At 42.6% G+C, this 20,048-nt stretch overlaps 1 protein-coding gene across 3 annotated transcripts; it reads right to left on the reverse strand.

Moving 5' to 3' along the window:
• Positions 1-924: 924 nt before the first annotated feature.
• Positions 925-19,738, reverse strand: LOC102228766 (retroviral integration site protein Fli-1 homolog). Of its 3 annotated transcripts, none has more exons than XM_014474928.2 (10): positions 19,483-19,738; positions 11,714-11,919; positions 10,643-10,812; positions 6,574-6,777; positions 5,895-5,981; positions 3,815-3,886; positions 3,624-3,686; positions 2,990-3,037; positions 2,417-2,503; positions 925-1,813 (listed from the first exon to the last, which is right to left on the reverse strand). In XM_014474928.2, the coding sequence occupies exons 1-10, from the start codon at positions 19,498-19,500 to the stop codon at positions 1,290-1,292; spliced, it is 1,479 nt and encodes a 492-aa protein (XP_014330414.1). In that variant the 5' UTR covers positions 19,501-19,738; the 3' UTR covers positions 925-1,289. The 3 variants fall into 3 exon arrangements, with proteins under 3 accessions (XP_014330414.1, XP_023186996.1, XP_023186997.1); XM_023331228.1 differs by lacking the exon at positions 19,483-19,738 and adding an exon at positions 19,002-19,340; XM_023331229.1 differs by lacking the exon at positions 2,417-2,503 and having other exon boundaries at positions 19,483-19,737.
• Between the last annotated feature and the right edge of the window lie 310 nt (positions 19,739-20,048).

Raw genomic sequence — 20,048 nt, forward strand, 5'->3', positions numbered from 1 at the left:
GAGTGAAATCAGTGTTTGTTTCTGACCAGGAAGTAAAACCACAAAGATTTTTTTTTTAATAAAATTTTTTATTTCTGCTTCTCTTCAGTGGGAACTGAAAAGTTTAATAATTCTGACCGGTTAGAGGCTAAATGATCCGTTCCTGGTCAGTGAACTCACCACACCAATGCACCAACAGGTGGCGGTGAAAACACTCTTCGGTGTGGAAGTTGTTACTGGAGAGAAAAAATCAAAGGTATTCAGAAATTTTGTGGAAACTTGAACTTGTAGGGAAGAAGGGAAAGTCTGTTGGGTTTAAAAACTCTGCATGCTAATCATGCTAACGGCTAAGATGCTAACCACGGTTTAAAATGTGTGAATGAATCATTTTGAATGTTGGTGAAATCCGTCTTACTGCAGAGCTGGGTGGCACCTGCTGCTCTCTGCCACACAGTGTGACATCTCCTCTGCTTCCGGCTCCTCTGATGAATAAATGTTTGGAGATATTTATGATCATGTAGAAGAATGCAAAGAATCTGGAAATCTGATTCATGTTTGGTTTTTTTTTTTGTGCAGCAAGAACTTAAAATATGTTTGATAACAGAGTAAAGGATGCAGATTGTGGTTCTGTTGGGTTTTATTTATAGATATTTTATTATTTTCATGCAGAAACACCGCTCTGTAACGTTGAGCTTTATGTTTTTTAATTTTTCTTTCATTATGAACATTTTAATGCTGACAGTTTGACAGTTTGAATGTCAAATCAGTCAGAAAGTATGAAAATGATTTTAAATAGAAATGAGACTGAGCTAAAATTAGTATTTGTGGGTCAGAAACTGATAATTTAGTTTATCTGAACTAATCAGTACTTTAAGTTTCCTGAAGTGGATTTTTACCAGATAAATTAAGATGTTAATATTCTAACAGAAGAAACTGAAGCCTTGATTTAGCTATAGATAATGCATAAATGTTTTATTGTTTCCTGAAAAAGATTCTGTACAGATTGTTTTACAAAAAGTCATCCTTAATGTGAAGTTTTTTTGTTTTTTTTACTGGATAGAACAATCATAAAACCGTTAATAACAGGTGCTATCAAACAAAACTACTTACAAACTGAATGGAAATGTTAACTGAATGCATACACTGTGCCATCCGTAGTCTGAGTCCAACCCGTGGTTCTGGTTCTGAGCGGGGAAGTGTGATAATGCCTCGTAGGAAAATGGACCGTAGGGTCATGTTTCCTTCTGGTTCTGCTTGAGACGGGTCAGCTCAGGTTCAGCACTTGGGTTCGCCTCCGGATCGTCCCGTCATCAGTAGTATGAGCTGAGGTGGGAGTGAGCGGCCGGGTGTCGGGTCATGGCCGACCCGGGGTAGATGGGGCTGCTGGCCGAGTTCCAGTACGGCGACGGGGAGCCAAAAAAGTTCCCTGGGGAGACGGACATGGGAGCGGGATGTCCGCCCATGAAGTTCATTTTGGGCTGGTGGCTGTGGTACTGCTGGACGTAAGACATCTCAGTCTGGTACTTGACGAGGCCGCCGTCCGCCCCGTGGTTCTGGTGCGCCTGCGAGATTCCCTGGAAGTCGAACTTGTAGGCGTAGCGCTTGCCATGAACTTTGGTCATGATGTTCTTGTCGTAGTAGTAGCGCAGGGCGCGGCTCAGCTTGTCGTAGTTCATGTTGGGCTTGCTCTTGCGCTCGCCCCAGCGCTTGGCCACCTCATCCGGGTCGGTCATCTTGAACTCGCCGTTGGTTCCCTCCCAGGTGATGATGGCGGCGTTGTTGCTGTCGGACAGCAGCTCCAGCAGGAACTGCCACAGCTGGATCTGACCGGAGCCTGGCGGGAGACACGGAGCGTCAGAACCACTGAACAGCGAACTTCTGCCAAAAACTCCGAAATTTCTGAGCTCCAAGTCAAACATTTACAAGAGAAAAGTCAGATTTTCTGAGCCAGTAAATCAAAAAAATTCAGATGTCAAAGTTGACTTGACGAACTTGGAAAATGGGTTTGATTTAATAGAAAATTTATGAGACTAATCTCTAAATTTGAGGGTTTTTTCTGGCAAATGTTCAACTTTGTTCAAAGTTCTTTTTTCTTTTCTAGAAATTTCCAGATTAAGTTTTCAAGCTCAGAATTTTTTTTTCTCCGTTGTTTTTCTCACATTGTCGACTTTTAGAGCTCAAGGAATTTAGTTGTTTTTCTAAAATTTCTGAGATTAATCTAAAAATTTCTGAGTTTTTGGTGAAAATGTACTCCTTTTATCTTTATATCTACTATGGCCCTAACAAGCCGCCATTCAGGTTTATTCCTTCTCTTCATCTTAAACTTTAAGCACACAAGCAGACAGCTCTATCAGGTCAGAGGTTATTCATTTCACCAAATGTGACCTTTTCACTGTGAGGCTTGGAGGAGCAGCAGGAAGCTGGGGCAGAAACCTACCCACAGGCCTGTGAGCGCTGGGGTCAGGCAGCTTGTACGGACTTTGTTTGCCTGTTCGGTTCTTGGATGAGCTCAGGACTTGGCCTTCTGTGAGGAAACAGAAGGGCAAACGGTCACTTTGGTGAGATGGACGCCGGGTTTGGAGTCCGGCTGAATAGTCCGAGGTTTGTGAAGGAGTGAAATGACCTGGAAGTGTCTAAACAGCCTCGATAAGAGCTGGACTGCTGCTTTACATGTGGAGGAAATGAGCTTCAATTCTTCCTAGATCATCTGAGGAAACGGCGGACCATCCTTCATGGATGAAACTTTGAAGGAAATTATGGTCTGACTGAAAGCAGAAGCAGTCGAGCTCCTGTGGATTGTAAATTTTCTCCTAGAAAAAGGTCAAAGGTTGAGGAGAACGTGATGGGATTGGAGGTTTGACTATTCAGCCGGATCCTTGGTCTTGGCGTGAACTCTGCCAGCCCTTTTCTTGCTTGTTTTAAGTTTTGAAATAATTTTGCCAAAGCAGACAGTGTAAAGGCCTCATTTGTTTCATGTTAGTGTTTCTGTTTGCTGCTTTGGGAGCCTTACCTGGATTGGCCAGCCGGCTGCTGATCGGCCCTAACGTCTGATACGGGTCTGCAGAAAAGAAAGCAACAGTATTCGAAACATTTTAAGTTAATTATTCCTTCAGGTTTCACAAAGTTCTCATTCTGGATCTGATGAAATCAGGAAAGCTGGTTAGCATTTGTTTTTTGGCCATATCAAAATTAATTTATTTTGCAAAACTGCAATGGAAACACTGTTTTTGCATCATGAGTCACATGGTCAACAGCCAGATGTTGCTGCTGGCGGACGCCATGGAGACAACAGGAAGTAGCTGCAGGAGGATGTTTAATGACTTATCACATGAACAAACTTATTCACTTGTGATTTTAATTGATTTAATGGAATCGCCACAATTACATTTTTGTTTTCAACATAGCAGAACTTTGACACAACGTTTGTAACGGAAACCCAGCTTTTGCTGCCTGGTTTCAACCCTGGCGCCTGACCACCAAGTTGATGGTCTGTGAGATTTTTTAGGATCTTCTGAAATCAAGGAGAACCATCTTACAACAGACCTGGCAAAAGTTTTGCTTTCTATAACTTTGTCTCTGTTTCCAAAGCATCGAGTTTCCGTCAAAACCAGCGTGGCTTTAGTGAAGTCAGAACCTGTTTGTACCTTGGATGATTCTGGGCGTTGGATCCGTCGCCCTGCTGTTGTGTTGGTGTTCGATCGGAGAACCTGGAAACCGGAAGATGGATGTATTACATATGAAGTTGTTTGATCATCCGCTACGAAACATTTTTATGCAAACGTGGTTCTGTGTTCACGGGTGAGTGAACCGTCACACGGCCGGCCTCGCTGCCTACCTTTGGGCACCGTGGGCGTCATGGTGTTGGTCGGCCAGCTGTTCCTGCGGCCGATCTCATCAAAACTGTTTTCTGCAGCAACACAAAGAGGGAAAAATGGATGAACTGGATGTTGGTGCCAAACGTGTTTGAAGTGAAGCCGGCTCTGCTGGGGAAGGAAGCAACCGGAGACCGACCCGATAAGAGCGGAGCTCTGAAGATGACCCAGACTCTCTTCTTGGGTGAGCCTTCTTTTGTTTCGGGCCACCAGCAGATGAAATGGATTGTGTCCCAGGAGCAGGACCCATACCCCCCATTTCCTGTGACGGCGCAGCTGTTTCCTGTCTGAAACTGGCTGTTGAGTTTTGGACTCGTCACAGTTTTTGTCAACAGCAGTTTGTGCCGTGCAAAGAAGCCTTTCAGCCCTTCGATACCGTGTTAACGTGTTTCTGAAACTCAACACGTTATTCTTAGATCCCTAAATCAATCAAGAAAGTTCCTTACAGCTTTTCTCTGAGTTTTATTTCACACCAAACCGCGTGACTCACAGGAAATGGTGGCAGTTGTGAAATGCAGAAAGATCTTTTGCATGAATTTGAATTGTGCAAAGTTCGAAGTAACTTCTTTCCCTTGAGGGGAAGTTCTTATAATCCGTCCAGCAGATCGACGGGCCTGACATGGAGACGTACTGCAGCTCATCCTGCAGAACATCCACATCACCCATTAACACTCTATCTACCTCTGTTTAAATAAAGATGTTAGTTGATCTCTGTGGCCTTTGAGTCGTCTTTAACTGAGCCGTACGTTTCCAGGATGTTACTCATTCTGCTCAAACGTGTGAAACTCGGCGCTGTTGGCACGAGTTCACCTGAAGCTGCTGTGAGAAGTTTTCCTCCACACCTGCCAGGTAAATGTTCTGCAGAATGTTATAACACTGAATCAGTGTTTGGGTGAAGCTGACCACAGACCGTCTTCCTCCATCTCACCCCAACCGAACCCTCTGCTAACCTCAGTCTGAGCACCAGGAACCATTCTGTGGTCTCCGCCTTCTTCCTCCCTGCCAGCTTCTCCATTAATTAACCTCCAATATTTGTCTTCTGTGAATGTCCAAACCACCTGAACCTAACTTTCACCACCATCACGTTTGACTGCAGGAGCTTTAATTATTCAGTTCCTCCATTTCCTGCTTCGTTTTCTCACTAAGCGTCACAGTTTTGATCTGTGAACATCAGAGACGAAACAAAACCTCCAAATCACCACAATCAGTCCATCAAAGAGGATTAGACTCAATAATTCACCATTAAGTCAGATTTCACTTCAGAGGTTGAGAGTGCATCCAAACCTTTTAGATAAACAGAAAATGAGCTGAATGTCCAAAAGAAAAGACTAAATAAAATGTATTGAAGCGCAGACTGTTTACAGATGGTTATGGAAAATCATCATGTTTTGACTAAAAACTTCCCCAGGACATTTTTGTCTTGATGTTTTTTACACTTAAGTGTTGAATTATAACAAAGTTCACATCAATAATTTTGACTATTTAAAAAGAAAATAAAAACATGAACTTCAGATCTTAGAGAAACCTGGAAGCCAGTAACGGTCAGAAGAATCCTGGCTGATAAAGTTGGTTCTGGTTCTGCCCCAAACAGGTTATCTATTAAAAATATGTTCTTTAAATTAAGATATGGATTCAAAGTGACATAAAGATGCTTAAAATCAGAGGCCAGAATCGAGCCTCAGTGAATATCTGCTGATTTTCTGTCCCACACATTCAGAAAAGAGAAGTAGAAAAGTTCTCACATTGAAAGACGAAACTGATTTTCCACAACTTTAGTTTCTGCTGCCAACATGCATAAATGTAAACAATGTTAAACCTAAATACTATAGAGGCTGAATAACTGGGGGCCAAACACCCATCATGCAACTGAAGCAAAATTTGGTTGAACTCCTAAAATTGACCAGAGGTTTTTTTTTAGCTAAATGACGTCAAAATGTTTGAACTCTTTTAGAAACGGGAGAGTTGTCTGACCTTCGCAGTTCCTCAGAAGCTAATATGAAAGGCTGCACTTTGATTTGTGTGTGATGAAAGTGGAAATCTCACCTGCTTTCACTTGCAGCCTGGGCTGTGGAGGCTGTGGGGGAGGCGTGTTGTTGGAGGGCGTTGTGGAGTAGGAGAACGTGGGGCTACCTGAGGCGACACATGAAGAAGAAGAAAACTGAAGTTTTTCCTACTCCAAACGTCTGAATCCAGAAATGAGCCGTTAGTTTGCAGACAGGTCTGCAGCCTCAGCTGGAGCTACTTCTTGAAAAGCAGTAACTGAAGTGCGACTGTAGCAGTGATTCGCAGAAACTCGATCAGCTGCATCGATGGTAACATGACAGGATCATGCAGCAAAAGTCACAATCATCATGAACCTGCATGTTTACCAGGCTGAGTCGTCGACGACCACAAACATCGTTTTCAGTGCAGCAGTTCACAGCTTCATGCACCTGAAAACCTTCTGCTGCAAATGTCTTCACACTGCGGTGTGTGAGAATGTTCAGTTTGATTTCTACCACTGATCAAACTAGTTTGAATTAAATGTTTTATGATGTGCAAGAAAAATCTTTGCTTTTCTGCTGAATTAAAGGTTAAAATGAGTTTTAATTTACTTAAAAAAAAAACATGCCTGATTCATCTCAACCTGAAGAATGCTTCCATAAAGACTCAACTCATCTTCAGCTTTATCTCTGAATAATGAAGTGAACCAGAGCAGGACTGTGGAGGCGGAGGGTCTTACTCTGCCGGAGGTAATTGAGGTGAGAGAGCAGGATGTCTGCGTTGTAGGCCGACGTCAGCCGCATCATGTCGTCTTTGGTCATCTTGCACAGCGCCTTGCCGTCCAGCGCCTGGAAGAGCGAGACGTCCACCTCTTCCAGGACGTACTCCTTAATGGCCCAGTCCAACCACTGCCGCACGTGGTCCTGGGTCCAAACCTCAGGGTCTGCAGAGCAGGAGGAGGAAGAGCTGCATGAACTCTGATGCTCCGCAGAGATTCTGAATTATCATAAAGTACTGAATACAAACAGGAGCTAGTTACTCCAGAGGTTTTCTACTAAACGCAAATAAGGTGCAAAAAAAAAAAAAAAAAAAAATAAGGTGCAATCTGAACATGCTAATTCATGACGCGCATGTATTTGTATTTTGAGACACGTTCACATCAGTGAAGTGAAACAAAAGATGGAGTCATGCAGAGAAGCTGAGCAGCAGCAGCATGAAAGTGCTGAATAACAGCGGAAACCTGATGCTTGTGATTCTGATGCTGATTATAACAATGAGCTGAGGCAGTGAAAACAAAAATACCTGAGACTCCGCCCCTAACATGCTTAGACCTGCAATATTTTATCAGTTCAAACACTAAACACACCTTAATATGCATTAATAGACGGTAACATCTGGTCTCTATCTCTAAGTAAAAGGAATGGTCCGCCTGTAAATGCAGCCAATGTTACAGATTCTAACGTCACATTGAAGGATTTCTGCTGAACAAGCTGCACTGAGTTCTGACAGGAAAAGTCCAGAAAGGAGAATCTCAAATGGCTACAAGTTGTGAAAAGGGTCTGGAGTCATTTCTAAACATCTGCTGGATCATCGGAGTGACTGGAGGTCCAGTTGATCAGGTGTGTTTCCAGGTGGGAGAGGAAGTGATGCAGGGAACCATCAGAGCTCAGCGTCAATATTAAAACAATATGCAAGATCTGCCTGGTTTAATGGTGGAAAGAATATTTATAGATTCAAAGTGACTCGTTTTCAAATCTAACGACACCGTGGGAAACATGGTGGTGGCAGCATCATGCTGTGGGACTTTCCAGCTGCCAAAGTCGACTTATTTCTTTACCGAGTCAGAATCCTGATCCAACATCAAACTGGTTTAAATGGAAAAAGGATTGAGACTAATTTGATTATTTAATAAAGATGTAGACATTCAACTTGTAAAGGCACCATTTCTGATATTTTCACAATTTTTTTTAAACATATTTTTATGTACATGAACTTTATAATTCTGTCATTATTCCTTATAAAACAGTCATTTTACATTAAAAAGTTCAAATAAACAAGTTTAGTCACAAAATGTTTGTAAAACAAATTGGATAAAAAATGTACCCCAATATTTCAGATGATCAAACGAATTTTAATATCAAATTAATTTCTATTAAGAGAAACACAGAACTCCAAACCATGAACACTAATTAATCCTGAAGTTAATCATTAACTGTGATTATCTCCATTTTCTGTAAATCAGTTTAATTTGACTGATTAAAAGGTTAAAATATTCCATATTACTGGCTGGGTTTAGGGTGCACTTACTTTTCACATACAGCCTGATTGGTTTGGACCATTTTTCCCTTATTAAATGAAACCATCATTTAATAATCAGATTTTTTATTTATTTATGTTACCTTCAGCATTTTAGTGACCAAAAAGCAAAAATAGAAAAAGTCTGTCTGAGGGTGTGAATACTTTTCACTGAACTGTGACAGAATTTCCACTGAGTTAAAATTGAGTATGAATGAATACATGATGAAGGTTTTCTGCATGTTGACTCAGTACATCTCCTGTGGATTATCATGAGGAATGTCAGAGTTTTTCTGCCAGTAAAACTTTAACTGGACCAGTGGAATGTTTCCAGTGTGATTCAGGACGCGGCTTTCCAGAAGCGAACAATGCGGCCGTCATGTGAACGGCCGGTGGAGCTGGACGGCAGCGCGAGGGGCGCCACGCCCTGGGCAGCTGATTGTTTCGCTCAACACATGCCGCCTGACGCAACATCCGGCCATTATGGGGCCCAGAAACGCGGCTGGTGACTCAGTCTGACTGCGGCGGGACGGAGCTAAACTCTGGACAGCAAATGACAAACCATGTTTAAAACCTGGAATAAATCAGAGATATTCCTACAAAGAAAACTGGAAATGCATCTGGAAACTTCCAGAAGTTAATTTAAACTTTTCTCCATATTTATGTTTTTTATTTTTATCTAATTTTATAGTTTCATGTCTGCCGCTAAAGCTACAAGCTGGTGGTGTTTTTCATTTGAACAACAGCTGGACCACAATAACAAAAACTGACACGTCTAAGGAAGTGAGGATTTCCACTACAGGTTTTCACTAAAATACAGAAACAAGCTTTAAAATCTCGACTAACTCTGGATTGAAGGTTTTCTGGCTGGTGACGTCAGACCTCTGACCCTGCAGCTCCTTATGTTGGACTCTTAGTTTTAGTTTATTTATTTCAAAATTCACATTGAATTTTAAACGAGATAGACAGAAGTAAAAACTTATTTCCTCCTTTCATTTATATCTTACTTTTTCATATTATTTATTTAAGGGGGGAAAAAATGCTCTGAGTTTCAGGTGTTAAGAAAATGCAGGATGAAGTAGAAATGTGATTAAAAACAGATGGAGGCAGTCAGACATTTTAATCATGTGACCTGAGCCTGTTGTGATGTCATCAGAAGCAGAAACGTTTGTGTAAGATTTGATTTCCTCACAACTAAAGAGATTTACAACAAAATGCAAAACCAAATGAAGAAACTGGCTGCGGGATGTTTAGTGGGAAACAAACCCTCACAGATTTCTCCTGTGTTTTATTTTTATTTCCTGGGTTTGACCCGGTAAAGCCCACTGACACCCACATCTCATTTCTATCCCATTTCTTTGTTTTTCACCAGCAGCATCCGGATCGCTGCCGGGCTGGAACCGTCTGACAACACGAAGCAGGTCAAAAGATCTGGAAAAGCAGCAAGTGAGAAACGGAGTCACAGACGTCGGTTAGAGCTTCCTCAGGTTCTGGGAGTCCAGTTAGAACCGTTACCATGGAGAACCGTCCAGAGGCCGACCCACCAGAACCACTCCAAGAAGGACATCTAGAGCCTCACTGCCCCAGTTAAGGTCAGAGGTCATGAGAGAGAAAATGGCCTCTGGTAAGGCAGAGTGGGCCGACGCTCAGCGCAGCAGTTATACGATTCTCATAATAATAATTTAAAAAATACTTTTTTGTTTGTTGAAATTAGTTTGATCTTTCTAAACATTTAAGTGGGACATAAAGGCAACCAGAAGAAAACAAGTTTTACTGTCAGGTTGTAAAAGAGCAGATCAATGACTAGGCCTGTTGCAATAATCAATAATCAATAATGAAGAAATCAATTAATCACATGATAAATTGAAACAAACTCATTAATTTCCATTTACATGATTTATCATTTTTCTCTTTCTACCAATAACTGGATGATAAAAATCTTCAGTCTCAACAAAGACTTTTATTTTGAAGGTCAGTTTTTTTTACAGGCACTAAATAATTAATTTGATTGAATGTTTCTGTTGTTTTGGCTTTTGATTTTGGATATTTAAAATGTCTTCCTGCTCCAGTATTAAAAGTTTACTGTTCTTACGTCATTACGTCACCATAATATTGACTGAAAATGGTCTCACAACATCAATATTATCGTTTATCTTAATAACTTCCGGGACGATTTATCGTCCAGCGAAATTTATGTGACAGCTGTACTTGTGACTTTCATAAAACTTTTGTTTTATGATTTATTAAGAAGCATCAGATGCAGCTTATTTATATTTATTTCTTTACAGAACAGAAAAGTGAAGCTGGGAAGATTATAAACAATCATATCTGCGCCTAAAACGGTTCGACCCCGTGACGTCACGCTGCGGCAGGTTGAGCAGCAGCAGGCTGCTGCAGCCTGTTGCTGCAGCCTGTTGCTGCAACAGCCTGCTGGAGGAGGAGGATCAGAGATTCAGTTGCGGTTCGCCAGCGGTTGGGAAGCCGCGCTGTGACGCGCAGACGGCGGGCCTCACCTGCCGGGACGATGACCCTCTTCTCCTCGGTGGGGTTGGTGCTGGGCGGGGTGGCGGTCTGCGGGCTGACCCGCGGCTCCGGGTAGGACGCCGGGTACGGCAGCGGCCCCCCGTCGCTGCTCATGTGGCGGGACCGTTTGGTGACGCTGCAGTCCACCGGAGAGCCGCGGCTGAAACACACATCCGGTTCCCCTCATTACTGCAGATTTCAGGTGTTTAATCTGAGGCGCCGCAACTGAAGCTCATTAAACCCGGTGGGGAAAAACTGCGGCTGCTAATCTCTGGCTGCAGAGAAGATTTTGCAATATTAGTGCATTTCCTCTTGCAGTGTTTTATCTGTTGGTGACAGGAGATAAAATTAACATCTGAACGAAACTTTTCCACTAAGCAGGTGACCACGACAGAAAATGACTTCAACCACATAAACAAGTTTTATTTTTAGCCACCAACATTCACCACCACAGGTTTGGTCCTTTCCTTTGCCGACATGTAAAAACTTAACATCCTTAGTTTTAGTCATATTCTAGTGAAAATAATCTTTATCGATCAGTTATCATTAATTTGCTTCCGATGAAACATGATCTCTCTATCCGACAGTTACATATGAAAGCTGAGTCAGTTTTTGTCTGATGTTCAGCTGCTTAAAGCTGCAGACAGAAACTTTACAGCCATTCTTACATATTAATACATGGAGTTAATTCAGCCGAGATCATTGGAGATTCAACCAGAGACAATTTATTCAAATTAGTATGAAAATAGTTTCAGAGATTTGATTTACAACCTTTAACTATTAAACAGGCTATTTTACTATTAAATGTATCCAGTTTGTAAAAGTTGCTCCAGCAGCAGCTGGGCGTCAGGAATCTCTTCCTCTGTCGGCCATAATGTGTATTCCTGCAGTTCGGGTTAAAAACAGAACAAAGAAACAATCGGGACGCTCCGTTTGGATCCTGAACAGTAAACAAAGAATTTAAGTGTCTGGAAAATCCCGGGTGTCCACACCGGCAGCCAGCCCATCCGGGAACCCGGCCCCCCGCCGCCGCCCCTCTGCGCGGCCCTGGCCTGACTCACCTGGTCCCGTTGACGTGCTCGGATCTCTTGCCGGGGTTCTGCGCCGCCGAGCCCACCCACTCCGACTCGGCGGGTTCGGGGCTCGGCTTGGAGGCCTGGCTGAAGCCGCCAGGTGACGTCATCTCGCTCTTCATGTGCATGGCGGGCGCCGCGGAGAAGTTCGGCTCGAATATGGGCTGATCTTCACTCACCACAGAAAGCGCTTCCTGGCCAACACAGAACCGGCAGACGGTCACGATCCATGAAGCTCAGTTGGTTCCGGACAGGTCGGGTTACTGTCTGGTGGCTTTACTGCCATTTATTTTCAGATCATCATATTTTCTCTGGTAATTTTTTAAAATCCATTTAAACATGGCTTACTAAGTTTTTAACAGAATACATTTTAAATTTAAATACATTTCAGTACATTGTTCTGAATTTTATAAAGTTTTTCCTGCTAACTAAAGATGCTAAAATATGAATTCACTTTTAAACAATTAAAATATTTCTGGGGAATAATTTTAGTAGAGATGGGGTCCAGGGTTCAGTGAAGGGAACCGGATCAAGCTGGGCTCAGCTCGGCCCTGTTCCTCCCCTTGTGCCTGTTCTCTGTCTCACTTCGCAGCAACAGAGGAGCTAATGTAGCTTTGAGTGCGTTAGCGTAGAAACACTGGACCCGCTTATCCACATTAACAGGTTCTGATTCTTCTGTTTTCCCACTTCAGGGTTCAGTAACACTAACATCCCATGTTAGCTAAAGGCTAATCGGCTACATGCTCAGCTCTTTGGGTTTTTAAACGGAAATGTTACAATAACTTTTAACGATCAAAAAGTGATATAAAGGCTTTTAAATATGCATATCCAGGCTCAGCAATAAGTTAAATCATTTTAGATATTTATCCTGTGTGTGATAAGACTGCAGCTGTTTGGTTTCTGTGCTGCTTAGGCTAACTGTTAGCTTTAGCCTCCAGAAACAGCTAATCTGTATTTAATTTGCTTTTTTGTACTCAGAAGTCAGAATTTCCTTTTAATATACCAATAATCTAAAATGTGGATTAATAAACATTACTTCCACATCGGACAGACTGGATCAGTGGCAGACGGAGAAAGTTACGGCTTCAGCTGATGAACAAGTTCAGCAGAACAGGAAGGGAAATGCGTCATTGTTACGGGTTTGGGTGTTGAACAGAAACTTGGACTGGACCGAGACGTCTGACTAATAAAACATGAACTTCAATACAAATGAAAGTGATGTTTATAAAGGTGAGTTATAGTAAAGTGTTCTGTGTTGCTGTCAGTTTTCATCTCAGCAGTTCGATCCGTTATTTCATCACTTCATCGCCTGCCTGGGATTTTCTGCAGAAGAATCTGGACCAGGCAGGATCCAGTGAACTTTAGCCTCTGACCCGGCCTGACCTCCAGGTCCAAACTCTGTTGGGTTTATCTAAGTAAAGTAACTGGACATTTTCACACCATCTTGTGTGGCTCATAAATTACCACTGAGGAAAATGAAATGAATGTTTTCAATTCAACATGTTAGGTCTTATTGGAGGTCGGCCATCTTTGATTTCAAAATGGACGCCATTTTTATTCCACTTCTGTTTCTCAGTATATTTGAAATTGACCAAAACCTTAGAAAGGTCATGAACCCTGGAAAACTACCGGAGGTTTTCCTGATGAGGCTCCAGAAACGAAATGAAAAATATCTCCAAAGTTTAAAACCGTTTTCTGTCTGTTTGTCTTTCTGAGGAAAACTTGTTGTGTTTTGAAAGCTTGTACTGTTGTCGCCATGGAAACTATCTCTGGCAGGTTACAGGAAATGATGTACGTCAGACTCTTCTGAATAAATGAAACTTTTTGAAGAGTTGTGTTGATAATTCAAATCGTCCATTTTTAGACTTTATCTTTTCTTTTCCTTGACTGATTATTTAGAAACAGTTGAAGTTTCTTTCGATCAGAGTGACTCTGTGGTTCTGATCAGCGCCGACCCGAACCAGCGGCTCAGTTCACACCCTGACCTGAACTGAGCCGCTGACTGGAGATCCAGACGGAGGTTCTGGTTCTGACTGGTCCAGTTGTCAGATTAACTGAGATTACAGGGATTAATCTGGATTCTGTTGGACTGATTTGGACTTTGGACCTGCCTTCAGATGGTTCCTGTTACTTTGTGCAGATTTGGAAGAGCTGACAGAAAATCATCAGAGGCTTTATGTTCACTTTTAGGTCCACTCTGAGTTGGACGGTTTGGACCTTCGGCTCCGTTTCCTCTGAACGATGGAAGGAGATTCTGCTGCTGAACTGCTGGAGGTTTTCAAGCATCTAAGAAAAACTCTGAGCAGCGACGTGAGAAGCTTGGTGCTCAGAAATAGTGTGAAAGCAGCCAGCAGGTTTTCTAATCTCACATGACATCAGTAACCTTAACCACACTTTTATTTAGTCGTTAGGATCGCGGGTTGCTGCGGGGGGAGGGTGAAGCTCAGGGCGGAGTCTAATTCAGATTTAACTCCGTCTTCCTGTGTTCCTCCACAAACCGCCCTGAGATGGCACTTCCATCCAGCGGCCCGTTCTTCTTCTCTGCTCCTCAGATGGAGGTGGGGGGAGGGGGCGGGGGGCGATGCGTGTTTGTTTAGAGGAGCCCAGCATTGTCTTCAGGCCTCGTACGTCAGCGCTCAGCTTTTTCAGTGGCCTGCAGGAAGCCGGGCCGCCATGTGCACAGGAACCTTTTGGCACAGGCCAAGGGAGAGGAAATGGAGGGGAGGGGGCACAATGTACGAATGTGGGTCATTTTAAAGCTGCAAAACAACTCTGAAAAAGATGGTGGGGGGGGGATCATTGGATAGAAAGGAGAGCTGAGGCTGTTTGAAGTGCCGCCATCACATTGTTCTCTCTTTGTGTTGTTGTGTTTTTAGCTCAGTTGCTGCCTGAACACTGGAAACCACATCTTACTGCCTGGCACCAGCCGTTCAGGCGGCTCCGCAGCGCAGTGTGTGTGTGTGTGTGTGTGTGTGTGTGTGTGTGTGTGTGTGTGTGTGTGTGTGATCACACACTGCTGCAGCGATCACACACACTGCTGCAGGCTGCAGCTCCTGGCTCCGCAGCCTGCTTCGTGTTCAGCTTCAGATGAGTTGATGATGCATTAACTCGGTTTGTGAGGCTCCGCCCCCTGCAGGTTGACCGAGGCAGCACCTGCTGCAGGCCTCAAACATCCTGCAGAGGCCTGATAACATGTTTCACGTTTCTTTATCAATGTATCGCAGCTCAGTGAGGCCTGAAAGATGACTTCTTTGTTCAGAAGCAGCAGAACCAACATGGCCGGGTTCATGAGATCAGCAGAACTTCAGCTTCTAGAACCTGAAGATCCATTTAACCCAGAGAGACTCAGAGCTGCTGGAATAAAAGCTACAAATGTTTTCTTCAGGTTTTTAACTCGGACTGAGAGGCTGAACCCTAAAGTTCAGTCGAAGATGTTGAGCCAAACCCCCGCTACCAAACACACACACACACACACACACACACACACACACACACACACACACACACACACACACACACACACACACACACACACAGCTAAGGCTGATCTGTGATTCACTGCACCGTTTTTTCGGTTCATCGTTGCATCAGAACGTAGAGATGTGTAATTTTTGCGCAACAATTCTACAAACTGCAAACTAGAGCATCTTTTATATCATATTTAATATTAAAACATTTTTTTTAACTTTACAAAGTAAAAAAAAAATCTGTGAACATTTTCATCTCCAAACCATCTAAACTTTTAGTTTGAATGTTTTTCCATGTCTGGGTGTTTCAGGGTGGATCAAACTGTTTCTGATGTTTTGATTAAATTAAAACATCTCAAAGTTTTAAAGTTTTCAAACTGCCTGAACTTTTTCCTCATTTCTTCACAACAAACTTCAGTGAGTTTTTCACAAAGTGGAGTAGAAGGAAAATGATTCATGGTCCTCACAGTTCAAAAACAGAATCTGAAAAGTGTGGCATCTCTTCAGATCCTCAGGTCTGGACTTTGACTAGGCCGTTCTGCAGTTCTGGCAGAATGCTCTGGTTTTCCTCCAGGACTGAACTGTCCCACAGCATGATGCTGCCACCACCATGAGGAGGGATGTGCCGTGTTGAGGTTTGGTTACAAACCAAACTTCTGGCCTAACGTCCATAACGGCTCAACTCTGCAGCTCCTCCGGGTTGCCATGGTTACCTGACCTGCTGCTGGTTCTCTAATGTTCCAGCAAACAGAATCAGTCAGTGAGTTTCTGCTAAACTTTCATCTTTGGTGTGTGTAGAACACACACTTTACTCAACAGAACAAGAAACGACTGAAGAGTAAAAAAGTATTTGGTAAAAAAGCAACACAAGTAACTGAGTAACTGATGGAAACATCAAAATTATTTAATATTCAAAGTTACATCTTCAGATGAACCAAAATATAAAGTTATATGAAGATTTGAAATGAAGATGGAGATGAAAATAATTTGTATAGATTACATATTTATAAAGTAACAGAATTAGGCGCAAGACAAAAAAAATCCAAATTAATTTCTTTCAATATGAAGTTTATAAAAGTTTAAGAAAACCTGCAGGTTTGTTCTTCCTTCAGTGAAGTGACTGTAGAGGAGCCAAACATTTTACCCAACAATAATTATACTTAATAAAGTTACTCAAGAAAAGTAAAAAGTACAAAAACTCTTTCAAGTATTTTTTCCTCTGAGTTTTCAGCGGACCGGTGAGAAACTGGATAAATAATGTTCTGCTGATCGGTGCCGCTTTCTCTGCCTCTTCACTCTGTGCAGAAGTGAAACTTTGGCCTGAAGGCGGGATAAAAACTCACTTGTGACTCCAGACTGAGCAGAGCAGCGAAGACCTGAGGAGTTTCCTCTGTTAACCGGATTTTATGGAGTTTTGCTCTGCAGAGTGAAGGAGGAATGAGGCCTGAGCTTCATCTGCGTCTCTCTGCGTCTCTCTGCACACTGATACAAATATACCAAACTGTGGCCTGACCGCCGATGCCACAACTGACTTCCTGTTCAATGTGTTTCAGGCTGTTGCTCGGTGACACAAAACAACTTTATAAAAAACAACATGACCCTGTTGAGGTAGAAGCTGATGTCCTAAAAATCCTCTGCGCTGCAGCTCGACATTTTCACCTGCTGCAGCACAAACACCGAGTCCTGCATGGAAACCCTGAGCCAACATGGCTGAGCCGTCAGCAGCGCTGCGGGTTGCATCATGCATGTTGCCCAAAGCGGCTGCAGCATCAGCGGCTGCAGCAGCAGCGGCTGCAGCAGCGGCTTCTGCTGCCAGATGTCTGATTCCTTCACCAGAATAACGACACAGATCAGCAGATCTGCTGCGAGTCTTCGTGACCTTTAGGCTCAGAGACGTTTTAGGATCGAGAAGCAGAAAGAAGCAACAAAAACATCTAACATTTTTAAATCAATAAAAAGCATAATTATTATATTCCTGGAAAATATTGTTTTATTTTAAAAAACATTTTCCAAAGCTTCTCTTTGTAGTCAGTGTAGATTTAGTTTTCATTTATGTTGCAGTTTATTTAAAATCATACAGTTTCCTTATTTTGGACATTTTTATTACGATAATCCACTTAAAAATGAGTTTTGAATAATTGAATATAAATTTTAGTACGAATTTTATTATAAAATATATGAAATTCATTTTTATATTGTCAGAAAAGAGAAAAAAACAATTTGGCGTTTTTAAACTTAAAAATATTTATGGCAAGATAGCATATAATAATAATAATAATAATAATAATAATAATAATAATAATAATAATAATAATAATAATAGAAAGTTTCACCTTCTGAAAATGTTTGTACTGTTACCTCTGATTTCTTTTTTGTAAATAAATAAATTAATAAATAAATAATTGCCTGTAAGTTTCGAAACGACTTCTGCGTAAAAAGCCACAGAAATAACAGCAGCTCTGGAGGTTAGAAGTAAAGAAGGAAGGACTTCCTCCGCCTGGAGCTCAGCTTGTGGTTCAGTTTTTCTTCTTGCATAAAAACCGCATTCAGATCCATCAGTTTGTGACACTTTTAGGTCATCGACTCTTTACTTTCTCACTAAGATCTGCTAAGAAAAACAGACGCGTTTCTGGCGCAGCTTTTTTCAGACACAACGAGGTGAAAATGTTTTCGATCAGCTGAATTCGTGGATCTGGTTTGATTTTAAGAAAAGAAAAATTATTTGAGGATTTTTTTCTCTTTCTGAAGCTGAAAGTTTGATTTCCTGGTTCGGAGATCCTCGTTTGGATTTTTTAAAATGTAGATTTAAAATGTTTGAACTAATTTGTTCCTGTTGTAATTAAAGCTGAATTTATTGAGCAAATGGAGGCAGGAGAGGCCTCGCAGGGTTGTGTAAAGGCGCAGCCCTGCGTGGCGCAAAAAGCAGAAGTAAAAGTCGCAGCGAGCTGAGTGTGCAAAAGGCCTGAGCGGCAGCGCGGCTTTCTGCGGGCCTTTCTCTGCGCGGCCCGGTTCGGTTCGTCCACCGACTCTTTGTTGCCTTTCTGTTTTTTTTTAACTGTGTGTAAATGTGTGTGTGTGTGTGTTCTCGGGTCCAGGGTGCGGAAATGTGTGCGGAAAGTCTGAGGTTTGAGACAGGAAGCCTGCAGAGTTCAGATAACGACACCTGACAAGCGCTCCAGTTTGCAGCCATAAATTCTGCTTAAAATAAACCCGCAAACACAATCTGCTCCGGAGAATAACCATCTGGAAAATAATAATCAGCGAGCATTCCCGGAGCCACAGCAGTGGATTCAAAACAGCAGAAAGTAGGAACAAGTTCAAATGAAATGAAGTTAAATCACACGCTGCTCAAATCAAACCGAACCCAGAAATGGGTCAGAACCTTTTAGTTCGTCGGAAACAAAACACGAAACGAGCGAAATATTAGTTCCTCAATCTGAGGGATTGTTTTGTAAAGAAACTTTTATTTTCTGGTTTTACATGAAAATATTAAAAAGGATTTTTCTCCAACCCGATAAAATCATCTCCAGATTAAAATACAGAAATGAGTAATTTAGTTTTAAATTTAAACTGTTTACATTTTATTTAGCAGAAAACTGAAATAAAAACATCGTTTCCAGTTCTGCTGTGAATATTTTAGCTGAAACTCAAACTGATACATTTAAGATGAACTTCTACATTTTCACTTTTTCTCCTTATTGCGCAATAAGCAGCTTTGAGTTTAAAAAAGATGAAAATCTAAATGTTGGAGCAGCAGCGGCAGAGGAGGAGAGGACAGGTGGACCCGACGGGCAGGAGCGGAGAAATACCAGTTAGCTGCTGGGAGCGGACCCCCCACCTGCTCCGGTTCGGTCCATGACGCCTTCAGGGACACCTGCTCTGCGCGCATCTGGCACCGCGGCCCGCCAGGGGCCCATTTTCCGTTAAGTTCAAAAACAAAAATAACAATTCAAAAAAGCTGAGTGAGATTCACGCTCCGTGTTTCTGAAAGTGGCTCCGTGGACGGCGAACACGCAGAACCCAAAAGACAGAAAGAGAGAGAAAACAACGCGCAAACTTGTGCAGATTCCGCTTTTTACGCGCGCAGCCGGCCACCAATTAGTGTTTTTATCTGAGTGTAAAGATGCAGCGGTTAGTTGTGTTATTATAGAGCCGACATACAACCACGAACGGGAAGGAAGAGGAAATTTTGTAGCAGAAGGAAAGAGTGGGGAGCCTCTCTCACTGCGCAGGCTGCGGCCGCCCGCCCGCCCGCCCGCCGCCTCCAGCGGCTCCAGCGGCGCCTCTTACCTTTATGGAGCAGTCCATGTCGGCAGCAGCGGCAGCAGCCTCCAGCCCTCTGGCATTTAGTCGGTTTGAGGAGAAACGTGGAGCCAATTCAGCCTCTGACCTCAGTTCACTTCATGCAGCCTTGCATTGCCTCTGTGGCGCAAACCATTGCACTCAGTTTCTGCTGCGCGCTCTAACCGGATGACGGCTCGTTTTTTTCTCGCTCTCTCTCTCGCCCTCTAAAATTGGGAAGTGAAGTCACTCTGAAGCCGCTTCTCATGAAACCAACACCTCCTGCTCACAAAGAGCAACAAAAGCAGCTTTTTAAACCTAACAGGAGCTTTATTCAGCTTTCTGGGGAAAATGTTCGACCTGCCGCGCAGAGCTGCGGAAAAACGCGTTTCAGTGAAACTTTAGGAACCTGAGAGGAAATAAATGTAGATTAAAATGTGACGCAGCTTAAAGAGACGGTGGGTTTGTAGAGTCTAAGCTTCGCTCTGAGGAAGTGAAAATGCTCAGAGTGAATGAATGTGTCATCAGCAGGATGATTATTAAATATAAACTCTTAAATCCCCTTCACATCATGT

The sequence above is a fragment of the Xiphophorus maculatus genome, chromosome 3 (genome assembly GCF_002775205.1).
Source record: "Xiphophorus maculatus strain JP 163 A chromosome 3, X_maculatus-5.0-male, whole genome shotgun sequence".
In the NCBI taxonomy this organism is placed as follows: domain Eukaryota; kingdom Metazoa; phylum Chordata; class Actinopteri; order Cyprinodontiformes; family Poeciliidae; genus Xiphophorus; species Xiphophorus maculatus.